At 39.7% G+C, this 13325-nt stretch overlaps 1 protein-coding gene across 2 annotated transcripts in view; it reads right to left on the minus strand.

Moving 5' to 3' along the window:
• Positions 1–13325, minus strand: part of LOC147235302 (unconventional myosin-Ic-like) — a 57940-nt gene that overhangs the window by 12807 nt on the left and 31808 nt on the right. For both annotated transcript variants that reach the window (XM_086142392.1, XM_086142401.1), the window contains exons 2-10: positions 7761–7916; positions 7205–7320; positions 5852–6050; positions 5285–5365; positions 4739–4918; positions 2065–2163; positions 1565–1675; positions 855–926; positions 556–675 (exon numbers count right to left, since the gene is read on the minus strand). In XM_086142392.1, coding sequence (XP_085998518.1) covers positions 556–675; positions 855–926; positions 1565–1675; positions 2065–2163; positions 4739–4918; positions 5285–5365; positions 5852–6050; positions 7205–7320; positions 7761–7916 — 1134 coding nt within the window. The remainder of the gene's footprint in view (positions 1–555; positions 676–854; positions 927–1564; positions 1676–2064; positions 2164–4738; positions 4919–5284; positions 5366–5851; positions 6051–7204; positions 7321–7760; positions 7917–13325) is intronic.

A 13325-nucleotide genomic window follows, 5' to 3' on the forward strand; every position in this document is an offset into this window, starting at 1 on the left:
GCAGGTTGTAACCCCTCAGACAGAAGGGGTGTTAAATTGAGTTCAAATACATGTTACATTATAAATTCTTATTTAAGTGGTGTTTTAATAAATAGAAAATCCTTACACTTTAATACCCGTTTTTAACGTTAAGTGCCATGTTAGTGTTGGCTGCTCCCGAGAGGACAGAACATAAGGTGCTGCTGTTTTCAGAGGAGAAAAAAGATCCCAGACTTGGAATGAAGACTGACTTGAGAATCTCTGCAAACGTAATTTCATCTTAATATATTTTAGGGGTTGGAGAGAACATTGCCCTTAACTGTACCAAAATGCGGTAGAAGCTCCTCACATTCATCAAAACCCTAAGACTATTTGCTGACATTGTGAAAAACAGCCACAAGGTGGAGCCCTGCTGTAACGTAAAGGAAGGAGAGACCTAAACACAATCCCTGCCTTCAAGTCTACCCTCACATGTTTACTATTTGAAAGTTGGAATATTTTTACACTCATCAAAATGTGCATCCCCTTTCTGAGGTATTACCACGGTTACTATAGTGAGTGAGTATATGTATTTACCTTGTACGACAGTGAAGAATTAATCTTGCTAACCAACCAGCTGAAGGTGCGTCCATACACTGCCTTTGACAAAGCATCTCGAGCAGAGGACGCCTGCTCCAGATTCAGAGGGCTCATCAACTGACAAACACACACGCACACGCACACGCACACGCACACACACACACACGCACACACACACACAAATTACAATACAATCACACATAACCAGGCTGGACATCATGCAAACTGGGAAGCATTGTATACAAATGCCTATGTCATACACTTGTGCAACAATGAGAGTGTGTAGTCAACCCTACCTCTTCTCCCTTGGCAATTATCTTCTTGTGTGTAAGTGCCTCTGTCAGCACAGTGCCATTCACTCCTAACAACTGGACAGACACAACAAATTACGTCACACTCCAGAAATAAATGATGAGAAAATAACATTGCGCGTCATGTCATACTGGGAAGTTAACGGCATAATCGTAAACTGAATGGGAGATCTTTCCTTAGTGATCTCAGTGTTTGCCAGGCTGTGTCAAAGTGTCAAAAAGGCTGAGGAGAAAATCATCTTTTAGGGCATAACTCCCTTTGGGTTTGTGTCAGTGTCTATTTGGTTTGTCAAGCTAGTGTGACAGTATGAGGAAAAGTGACCATTTACATGTAAGTTAAACCATTTTTCTGCAATAATAAAATATTCCTGAGTCCACAACTTTAAACTAAAATTACTATAGTATAGTATACTGACCATTATGTCTTACCTCCTCTTATAATTGAGGATCTCAATGATATTTTTCTTTTTCTATTATATTCAAGGTTAACTCAAGGAAAACACCAGGATAATGCTACAAAATTATCCCCTCTACAAATGCTGAAAAGGATGTTTCACAAATTAATTAATAAGGTCTCACTCTGACACAAAACTATTTATAGTCGTACTATAGTCTTAATTACAATTGCTGTGAGAAATTCTGAGAAGGCTCTTGCCAACTGGTTGTGTATCGTAAGATGCTTGCCAGCCTCTTACCCTGGATAGGTACTTTATTTGTGTGTCGGAGGTGATGCAGGCAATACTGTCCTCCCCACCATACTGCACATTCCCGAGATGCAGCACACTGGCAATGATGTTTAACAGTTCCTAAGCAGACAACATTGGAAAAAAAGCCAATAAAAACGTGGAGAACACATAAAACCATAAAGTAAAACAAGGAGAGTTAGTAGTCAGAGGAGAACAAAGGTGAAAGTATGAGAATTACTTGCACGATTAGATAATATAATACGACACTTCTTAGGCTATCTTTATGAGCGACTACAGATAAGGGTTCCTTTCATTAAAACATGTTTTAATACTCAGATGTGTGGCAATCTCCTCACCAAGTGTCACACTCGATCTACAAGGAGGCAAAGCACATTAACCTGTCCACCACAAGTGTAACTAACTACTACTTGCTTTTTAATGGTGCCCTTTGAGACCAAACACTTAAGATGATAAACATGTCATTTGCAAACATTGCACTTTGATCTTACCTCCACTTCGTCTTCATTGAATCCAATCACGCTCAAAGCTTTCCTCACCATCTTCCAATCACTCCGGTCGTTTATGGAGCTCACTTTGGGACAATTACCCTGTGACGAGCACACACAAATAAACCTTTATGTACAACCTAAAAAGCATCCGCCACATATTTGACTTTATGATCTAATAGAGCCTTTTTAGTCCTTCTGCGGGGTCACAAAGATCCCTTGCAAAATCCATTAAGTAGTCAGTATGTAAATATGCATTTACCTGTTGTGTAAACACCAATTTTCCCAAACAGATGTGTTGTTGAAAAGGTGTTAGTGCGCATGGTCATTGAGGGAAAGGTTTAGCTACTGCCTTAAGGCAACCCCTCCCCCCTTCTAAGAAGAAAGCTGCAGACAGTAGATGCCTCAGAGCCTATTAATCAGAACTCCCACTGGGGCGTGCATGCACGCACACACAGGCACACGCACGCACACGCACACACACACACACACATGCAGATAAAGCCAGTGAGACAGAGTGAGTCCCTGAACAGTTACAAACAGTGATTCCAATTACAGGTGAACAGCCCTAATACAGTACAGGTCGGAGCACAAGAGACCAAAATGTATACAAAAAAAAAAATACACTGTACTGTACAAATGTGTCACACATTTCAAGTGTCAGTCCTTAAAAATCAATTTAGCTCATCCAGCATGCATCTGTCTCTCTCTCTCTCTCTTGCTCTGCAATTTAAACAAGCAATAATACAACCAGATCATCCAAACCAGATGGCATTTCTTCTCTCGTCACTTCTCGCTAGGACCTAAGATATCGCTGAAGAATACACTTCAGGATTTAACTTATATATGAACTGGCGTCCCTGCAGGGTATTCCCCATGAGCAGAGACAAAGCATTTACAAATACTTCTGCAATAAACCAAAGGCCAACTCGAATTTTTCCCAGATGTTGCTGCAGTGCATGTAATAACAACTAGTGTAGTTCTATGGACTACCCAAACTGTAGACAGAAAAATAAACATACACGCCTTATGATGTCATTAGAAACAAACAAAAAGGGATTTGCAATCTGATAATAAACTGCAATGTCCAGGGAGACCCCAGCTTTATGTGCCACCCAACTTTTGAACACAAGCAGCTTCATTTCTGAGATTATGGGAACTCTGCAGAGCTCCTCCAAAGATAGTTTCTCTATTTATACTTATCACATGACTTAAAAACTCCACCACAAAGTCTTTTTTTTTTTCTTTCTGAAAGAAATTTCCCCCTAGTAATTGGTTGTAAATTTGGTAATATTCACAGCTTGTTTCCATTCTTTAATAAGAAATTCCTTGATGAAAAAATATTAGGAAAGGACTTTATGGGCTCAGAAAGGGATGGTCAAAATTAAATATGTCTATAGTAATGAGACATTCGACCTATTAATTTTATTAGATATGCTGATGTACAAAAAATACATTGTGCCTATTTATAACAAATGTAATCGCTGTTCCCTGTCTGTATTACTGGAATGTTAGGGATTGTCCACTGTACTGGACTTTAGTACAGCATATTCACAGGCCCTCAAGGTAGCATACTCTTTTTTTGATCTCTGTATGATGGAACAGCTTCACACATTTGATGGTGACATCATGAAGAGGCCACACTGCCGTCTTCTTCTTTCAGCTTTTCTCTTCAGGGGTCACCAGGGGTCGAATAAACTTTCTCCACCTAACCCTATTCTCTGTATCCTCCTCTCTCACACCAACTACCTTCTTATTCTCTCTCACTACGTCCATAAATCCTCTCTTTGGTCTTCCTCGAGACCTCTTGCCTGGCAGCTCCAATTCCAGCATCCGTCTACCAATATATTCTCTATCCCTCCTTTGTACATGACCGAACCATCTCAGTCTGGCTTCTCTGACCTTCTGTTCACAACATCTAACATGTACTGTTCCTCTGATAGACTCACTCCTGATCCTATCCATCCTGGTCACTCCCAAAGAGAACCTCAACATCTTCATCTCTGAAGAGGCCACACTGCCTAAAGCCATCATTTGTGTTTCTATTGTTAATCTGTTTGCCAACTACTATTTGCCATTCATTTAAAAAAAAACAAAACAAAAAAAAACTGAAACATTTTCCCACGAGATAGATCCTGGCTCATATGCATGGTATGAGCCACATTCAACTCTGGAGGATTCAACTAATTTTGTTTCATTTCTACTGATATACTGTATGTATTATCAATAGGAATATTTGACATTTTAGATCGAACATTTTTCCGTTGAAGTTAGGAAATTTTGGTCAGCCTATGACCAAATTGTTTTGCATGGACTGTTTTTGCATGGAGGTGAATGTACATATTTCATTGTACGAGGTACTGAAAAGATTGCTGTAGAGTCAAAAATAAAGGTACAATCATAGCACGTTACCCATTTTTTCTGTTTTTAACCTATAATGCGATTCAGATATGATCACAATTATCGATTATGTATTACATATTAGAGAACTCAGAAATAGGAATTATTTGGACCCCGAAAGTTGTTGTCGAAGCCGTATATTTTGTCAATAAATAAATAATTAAATAAACAAAAAAATAAATAAATCAGGTGACATGACAAACATACCTGTTGAAAAATTACATTGACATAATTGCAATATATAACTACACAAAGTAAAGTAAAATGTCAATCTTACTTTGACCAGGTACTGGTACTGCTGAGGGCTCCTTTCCAAGCCAAGGCGCCTCAGCAAGTCTTCCTCTCCTCCCTCGATGAGCTGATAAAAAATATGGAAATTTCGCTCTCCGTGGTTCTGGTGGACCACACGGGATTTCTCCAGCAAATAATTGAGGATGTGGCCTCCCACCGGGGCACCCTGCAGGCGGGACAAAGGCCAGGGAGAGACAGGGGCAGAAGAGGAGAGGGTAAAGCTGGGGTACTGAGGTATCATCAAAACATGCAGGGCAATGTTTGGAGTTTTGGAGTCCAAGGTAAATATTGTGCATCCAAAGGAAAACATACAGTAGGGAGAGAGTAATGTAGTGAAAGTCAATTTTAGAATTTTAGACACCTTGATGCAAACCGACAGTATTAGAGGTTATTTTTATGCATTTAGAATTTTCACCATACACAGAGGTAGAAATTGGTTAAAAGCTTGCAATAACCACAATCCAAAAGAAAGTCTTGTTGGGCGGGTATTGCTTTAGTGGATACCAAAGTAAATCATGCAGTCTGTTCTCACCTTGAAGTCGAACTGAATATCCATGTACTTGCCAAAGCGACTTGAGTTGTCATTGCGCAACGTCTTGGCGTTGCCAAACGCCTGAAGGAAGAATAGAGAGGAGAGAGTTGAGGCTTAAAGGGTAGAGCAAAAATGTGGTAAATAAGAAAAATGAAAATTAACTCAAGCAAAGAAGGCCAGATAAAAGAGAAAAGAGTTTGCCTGGGATAGCAGCACAAATTTCTAGGCAAAGTTAAATGTAAAGTTAAAATAAGTTAAATTATGATAGCTAAATATTGAATCATTATTCTGACCTGAAAATGCCAACGTCATCAAATATTTGTCTTAATCTCGAGATTGTCAACAGTTCATTTCAAACTGCTGACAACAAATCAACTTAATTTTACATCAACACCCCAACATACACTATCTGGCTGCATTCATCAACGCTAAATCCATCTCACTCTTAGGACTAGGGCCAGGTTTTGCAGTCCATTAGTCAGTGGCTCATTAAATTACACTGACAATAAATCCAGTGAGCTCAAGAGCTCATTCTCACGGTGGCCCAAAGGCAGAATGGAGTCTCACCTCCAGAACGGGGTTGGACTGCAGCAGGCGGTCCTTGACAGTCTGCACCTGCTCACTGGCCGGACAGGTAACGGCATAGTACTGCAGGATTTTCTTGGACGCCTCTGTCTTCCCAGCTCCGCTTTCTCCTGAGATCAGGATGCACTGGTCCTTTCTCTCTGTCCTCATGGAACGATAAGCATTGTCTGACACAGCATAGCTGGGGGTCGAGAGAGATATGATCAGCACATTCCACAAAGCATTCCTTTACCTATAAATGTATGTAAACATTGAGTCTTACAAAAAAAGTGGGCAGTAAAAGTTGTTAAAATTTCAGATCAAATGGCATGGAAAGACAGTGGTCTGGATGAATAACTTGTCTGTCATTATATCCAGAGGAGCCCAGCTGTTTTCAGTTATAGTATCCTATATCAGTCTCGTGCTGCTATCAACTCCTCTCTGTTGTTACAGTCTGTTTGGACAAAAATCTGCCATTTGACTTATAGGGAGAAGATAACATCAGTAGTTTGACCATAGCCGCATTTTGCTGTATACATGATGCCTGAAAGGCTGTTAAGTCTGGGAGTCAGGTTCAGGTCAGAGGAATTCCCTCTAAAGGGAGGAAATGTTTTTGTGTGGTACCATCATTTGCTTACTTTTATTTCCACTTCTACCCCCTGTTTTCACTCACTCCCTACCCTCCATCTATACTTGCCAAAGCACATCTTTCACAGCAAAGGCAGTGCAAACATTTGGCGATGGACTCAAGTGCTGAAGTAATGACAGGGAAAAATTTACCACAGCAAAAAGAATTTGGAGGAAGCCTCCTCAAAGGCTGTGATTGTTTTGTAGATGACCTAAGGGGGTATGGGAAGGGGAATTCCCTCTCCATTCCTGTGGCAACCTTTCAAACCAACTCGACATCTTGCATACCCTTTGACCAACAGAGGAAAAAAGTACAGTAAAACCATCAGACTGTTATGTAATTAGCCAATGCTTCAAAGTTTTCCCATGTCCACTGTGCACGCAACAATTGGTCTGTGGGTGCAAAAATGTTATGTCATCGTGGAAGAAGCTTCCTGAGGGCTGCAATAGATTCTACATTTTGGGGTGTTGGAGAAAAATGAGGCAACGTTTTCAACTGTCTACTATGAAGAATGCAGAGGGTGTCTTGACATAAGAGTAGAAATGTTTCACTTGTAATTGCTGTGAACTACCATGAATCATTCCCCTAGGCTTTTTTTCTCCGAGATATGGATAATCATTCATTCCCATTTGCCAAAAACAAAACTCTCCCTAATGAAACTGCAGAACAGAATGAGTGAAGGGTTATGTCTTAGTGTGCTCTGATGAATTGTTACTATGTGTACTTACATATGGGGTGAAACCTCATAGAAGTTGACACCACGGTACCGCTCCATGTGATTCTTAGTGTAGATCTCCAGGTCTTTGTATGGGTTAACCGATACCAGCACTGAACCAATGTATGTCTGGTGGAAGGATAACACACTGTCAAGTTGTCTGACAAAAATTCAGCCGTAGTCACGAGCAGTCAAACAGTGATTTTCCTTAAAACATACAGGAGATGCTCAAAAATAAAATGCCTTTCCACATAACAAAAATCAAGGTTGTTAAACCACTGCAGCACAATAGTCTGTAGACTCATGAACTTTAACCATCCAACTGTCTAATTATGAAAGATGACATGCTCATAGAGTATTATAGGACTGCCATCTAAGAAAAGGCCTGTTTTGCTTGTAGACTTGGAGAATGTTACTTTAATATGAAATACAGTAGATGTTAGAATTTCCAAAATCTCCAAAACAACAATGATTTGGTCATTTTTTTTTCTATTTCTGTGTTTGTCCTGTAAGACGGTCATGGGTAATACATTGATGCATACGTAATTATTTTTGGCAAATGCACTCACGTAGATCAGGTTCTCTTTGAAACGCTTGCGGAGGTTCTCTATGAATGCTGCCTCACTGGTGTAGTTCTCCAGCAGGACAAAGTCCTGCACTCCCACCCGGTCTCTGGCTGTCAGGGCCGACTCCATCATAGCCCGCACCCCGTCACTAGCCACCACCTGTGAAGAATATGTGAAGGATTAGTGTCCAGTGTGTGAACATACGACAAAAGCCACGTTCAGCGACACTTCATTAGTCATTCTCTGTCAAGATGATGCTGGAAGAGACAAACCTGCATAAGAGCTCAAACTTACGCATGTGCATTCACACAAATGATCTATTCTTATTATGCATGAGCAAATTATAATGTTGATGAAATACAGTGAAAGAGAAATACTCACAAGTTAAACACCTCTTGACACCAAGAGGCAGCTGCAGGTACAGCTTTCTTACAGCGATTCAAAGAGCTTTCACTCAGCAATAGAGCACATTCAAATCAATGCCAAGGACTACTTATTGAAGTCTAACAACCATTCACTGACCTCACATTTAACTAAAACAAAGTGAAGGCGTTCTTTCTGTACTCGGTCCAGTGTTTTCTTTAGCGCAGCCTCTAAGGGATTATACCATCTTGGAAAACTAATGGATGATGGAGTCGAGCCCAGGACGCAGATGAAAAGTTATCACATCAACCAAAGTAAAAGAAGCTTGACCACGCTACATGTACAGTACAAATTGTCTGTCAGCCGTGAGGCTGAAAAAGCAACACTTACATATTTTCGCTCTGCGATGCGTTTGCCCAGGAAGCCATGCTCTAAAATAGAAGCCTGGGTTTTCCTCATGCGACTGCGAATGTTGTTCACATCCATGTTATGCATGTAAAGTACAACCGACTGCGAGCCTTGTGCTGAAGGTTAGACACAGTAAGGATTGGAACAGGAAGCACTTGTGTACACACACACACACACACACACACACACACACACACACACACACACACACACACACACACACACACACACACACACACACACACACACACACACACACACACACACACACACACACACACACACACACACACACACACACACACACACACACACACACACACGTTTTCCATCACTTCAGGCGACGTTATGTTTATCAACATTTAAAATAAGCCTGTAACGATAAACATGACCACTTACTTCAACAAGGTCTTTGCCTTCAAATAGGAATTAAGAATTGTGCTACTACTTTTTTTCAAAAACTACTGAATTGTTCTGCCCGATATGACTTTAAAACATATGACCCCACAACATTAGGAATAGCAGCTAAACACATGCTCAGAGTACAGCAGGTGTTGTTGATCTGTAAGGCTGTACATTAGTCACCATCCCTCAGGAGACAACAAGGATGACAGAGAAAGACAAGAGAAAGCTCGAGGGAGGGGAGAACTTATTAATTAGAGCTGGGAGAGAAGGAGTAGCAAAATAAAGTAGATGTACGTGGGAGAACATAACAGGGATGACAGAACAGAATGAGAGAGAAGATTTAGCAGGGAGGGTTTTGATTCCCATCCTCCACTATTGATTTATATAAACTACATTGGAAAGTTACCAGGAGCTCCCTGAAACACCTGACAGGAGAGCCCATTAAAGCCCAGCATTACAGCAGAGTTGATCGCATCTTGATCGGATTTCACTCAAGTATGCATGGATGTTTCAAAGGAGAGCTTCCTGGGAGAAGACAGGGAGTACTACTGGGGACCAGTATGTCTATATTTCCACTGTATCATCGACAGCCTCCCCATACCATCTCAATCCAGATTGTAAAAATTGGAATATGTGTATGTTGGTGCTTGCGCAGCACCATAACATAATGACAGCAGAAATCATCACCTTTGGGGATACTTGACTGCCAGAAGGGTCAAGCTATCATAAGGGAAGGTGTTTAATTACACATTCTTCTGACTGCAGCTGCAATATTACAAACACAACAGAAACTTTAAATACTTCTATCAAAAAAGAAACTCAAGATCTGCTCAGTGTAGTCAAATTTAGCACACAAATAAAATATCAAGGTAAACAGTGGTAAACAAAAGTTTAACTATTTTGGGTTAGAGTGGTATTGATCAAAGTATTGACACAACCATGAGCGAGACTGCATGTGCACAGCAGTCCAGTACATTCCTACACCCCTTAACCCTGGTTTCCTTGAGCTCTGGTGACCTATTGTTTCACACGTCTCTTTTGCAAGCAAAGAAACTGCAGCTGTGTTAGGGTGTCTCTTTGGTTGTGGCTGCAAGGAGCCGGATAGAGTGAATAGCTAATTGATCTATCCAGACCACTTTTGCAAAGGCAAATCTGAATTCTCACTGTTACTAAGTTACATGAAAATCAAATGTTTAATTGTGAAACATCAGTGTAAAAATCTATTTAATCCTTTGGTTTACAGTGGAACCTTGACTTAATTCGTTCAATGAACGAGCTTGTGATTCAATTTGCTTGTATATCAACTTAAATTTCCCCATTGAAATGAATTGAAATGCTATTAATCCATTCCATCCTTCTACTTTTGTTATGTATTTTAAATAAGAATAATGTAATAATAATAATAATACATACTAAAAGAGATAAATGAGTGAGTAAGAGTGGTTTTATTGTGTGCACAGTATTAATGATATAATTTTATTGTCTCTTTTAAATGGTACTAATATAATAATGCAAATACAATTTCATTGTATTTCCTCCTTTCTACTATTATTTATTACTGTTATGTTTTTTTTTTTACTTGAAACTCTGGCACAACAATTTCCTTCGGGATAAATAAAGTTGTTCTCATCTCATCTCATCTCTCAGGGCAGCATGGTGGCGCAGCGGTGAGCACTTGTGTCAGACCAAGAGGGATCTTGGTTCAATTCCAACAGGTAGGCCTTTCTGTGTGGATTTTATATGTTCTCCCAATGTCTGCGTGGGTTTCCTCTGTTGCATCAGATTCCTCCTGCAATCATGCACATGAAAACTAAATTGTTCTCAATATTCAAATGAAGAATAGCAAACAAATGCTCACATACTACAATGTATAAATCAATAAAATCCTGCAAGTATAATGATGCGTGAGATAAAGAAAGCAAAACTTTTAATTTCTTATTTCTCCCCTCCTCTTCCTGCTCTATGCATTCAATCTCTCATTGACACTCCCTCCTTGTTTCGTCTCTCTCCATTACTTCATTGTTTCCCAGTGCCACTTTCAGTGTTTAGTTTTCCTGAGTGTACCACTGCAAACTAGACCTCCACCCATCTTCTCAACACAAAACACAAGAGTGCGCGCGCACACAAACACACACACAATTCTCAGGAGCCCATGAAATACGTGTCTGCCTGGTTCCTAAATGCCGTCATGCTTTCCGAACCCTGTGTAGCAAACAAGGTAGTTTAAGGTACATTAGCAAAACAACTTGACTGAGTTGTTTAGTCTGTTGCAATAGTGCTGCTTTATGCAAGGAGATTTTTTCTTTTTCACATACATAATCACAAAGGGGACTTCGATTAGAGGCGGTGCCTTTCATTAATGGCCACTTATAAATAAAACAACACAACAAATCAAATCCTCATCACCTGAAGTTACCTTTGTTAGTGCTGTGAATATGCAGTTTATACTCTAAACCAAGACACTGAACCCAGTGCACACTTGCTAAATAACAGTGAGACGGAACTGTGTATGTGTTTTTGCTGATCCGGTTAGCTTAACAGCAGCTTTGAGCTCCATGTAAAACTGTCCAATAGCAAATTTACAATTTTTCAGTGGACTACAATGCTTGTAGATTTAGGAGTAGCCAAGCAAAGAAAAAGCCTATGTAAACTACTTACTCAGCAGCATACATAAATATACAGTTTAATAATCAAATACATGAAATGAATTTGTAAAAAATAATCTTTATTCTGGAAATGAATAAACTGTGAAAAATAGGACTCCTTAAACTGAGAGATTCACTCGTCAGGTGGGCCTTAGTCCTAACACTGTATGTGTATGAAGGGCACAACAGCCATTTCAGAATATGGCATAATATCATCTATATGCAAATACATTAGTGTATTTAGCTCCCTCCTATAATATCTCGCCTGCTTCTGATTCAATAAACAAAACACCAATCACAGCCATAGATGTTGCTGTGAGACGACTCGCCTCCTCTACCAATCGGTTTTCCAAAACATTGTGCAAAGGGGCAAAAGACACATCACTGTTAATGTGATTTTCATTGTACAACAAAATAGTACCCCTTTGCAAAGGACAATATTTTATTTGGACGAATGTGTTTTTCTATTTGGTGTTTTTGTTTTTTTGCATTTCACATTAAATCACAAAAAAATCTGAGTATGTCATTTTTTCCAGCCAGTCCCTGATCCACGTGTAAATGTATACATTTCTATAAAATGTCCCTAGATATTGATTTCTCTTTTGAGAAGGTACTTTTTGTTTCTATTTTTCTTTCTCATTTGCTTTGTCTACCCTTCAGTCCTACTGTCTCAAATGACCCACTGAGCCACATTTAAGATAAGCAGCGAAAGTGGGGGAAAAGCGGGTATTTCATCATCCAGCCAGGGAACAATAGCAGCTATTTCCTTGGCCTTTACATCCCTCCAGGCGTGCTCACAGTGCTCAGATGTCACACTGTTTACGTAAACCTCATCTAACCTGCTTTCAGTGCACCACGTGATTCAAATGAGGACGGATGGATGAATGGTGATGAGAAGTTGAAGGTTTCAAAGCCATTCAAAACTGCCCAGGTTCAGTCATCAATAGACTAGAAAAATGTACTACGCCAAGGAAGGTCAGGGGAAGGTGGAGGAAGAGAATTCATACGGTAAATAATGGAACCTGCAATGCACCATTCCTGCTATAAAAAAAGATATAAATCAACTACAGTAACTCACTCTGAGTACTTAACATATATTAGGGGGCATTCGATGAGAACCTCTGTACATGCAGCATAAAATCTGTAGCATTAAAAATGTTGAATTTCTGCTCTTAAATGCTCTGCCAAATCCTAAGGTCTGATGGTGAAAAAAAAGTAAGAAAAAGTTTGCTGCTTCAAAATAAATTCCACACACAGAATAACTGTTTATGTTGGATAGGTTGGGTTTCCGGACTTTGGGTCTGAAAGGGATTTATTCTTTTTTCGCAGCCATGGCAGTTGTATAATTTTCATTTCCTATCAATTAACAATGTGTTTTACTAATTTAGTGTTCCAAAAAGATCCCAAGAAAAAAGCTGGAAGTTAAGAAGCCGAGGTCAAGGGATGTCTGACTCTTGAGTTGCCAGAATGGAAGCTTTACAAACACTAGATCCTACAGTATCAAAAATGCAAATCAAAAGCATCTTTCATTAGAAAATCCCTGCCTTCCAAATGCTGAAGTCTTTCAAACTTTTTAAAGGCCAACTTTTTGGTTAGCCCAACCTGTAAGGAAAGTTTCAGCTACAAGAGATATAGAGCTCTTTTGATAGGCTGCAATGGCTTTTTAATGTTATACCTGGGTTTGTAGAAATACCTTCACATGCTGTCAAATTATTATCTTCCATTTTGAGTGACTGCATAGGAAATT

The sequence above is a fragment of the Fistularia commersonii genome, chromosome 3, assembly GCF_037954325.1.
Source record: "Fistularia commersonii isolate RoL2024-O1a breed Wild chromosome 3, RoL_Fcom_v1.0, whole genome shotgun sequence".
NCBI lineage: Eukaryota > Metazoa > Chordata > Actinopteri > Syngnathiformes > Fistulariidae > Fistularia > Fistularia commersonii.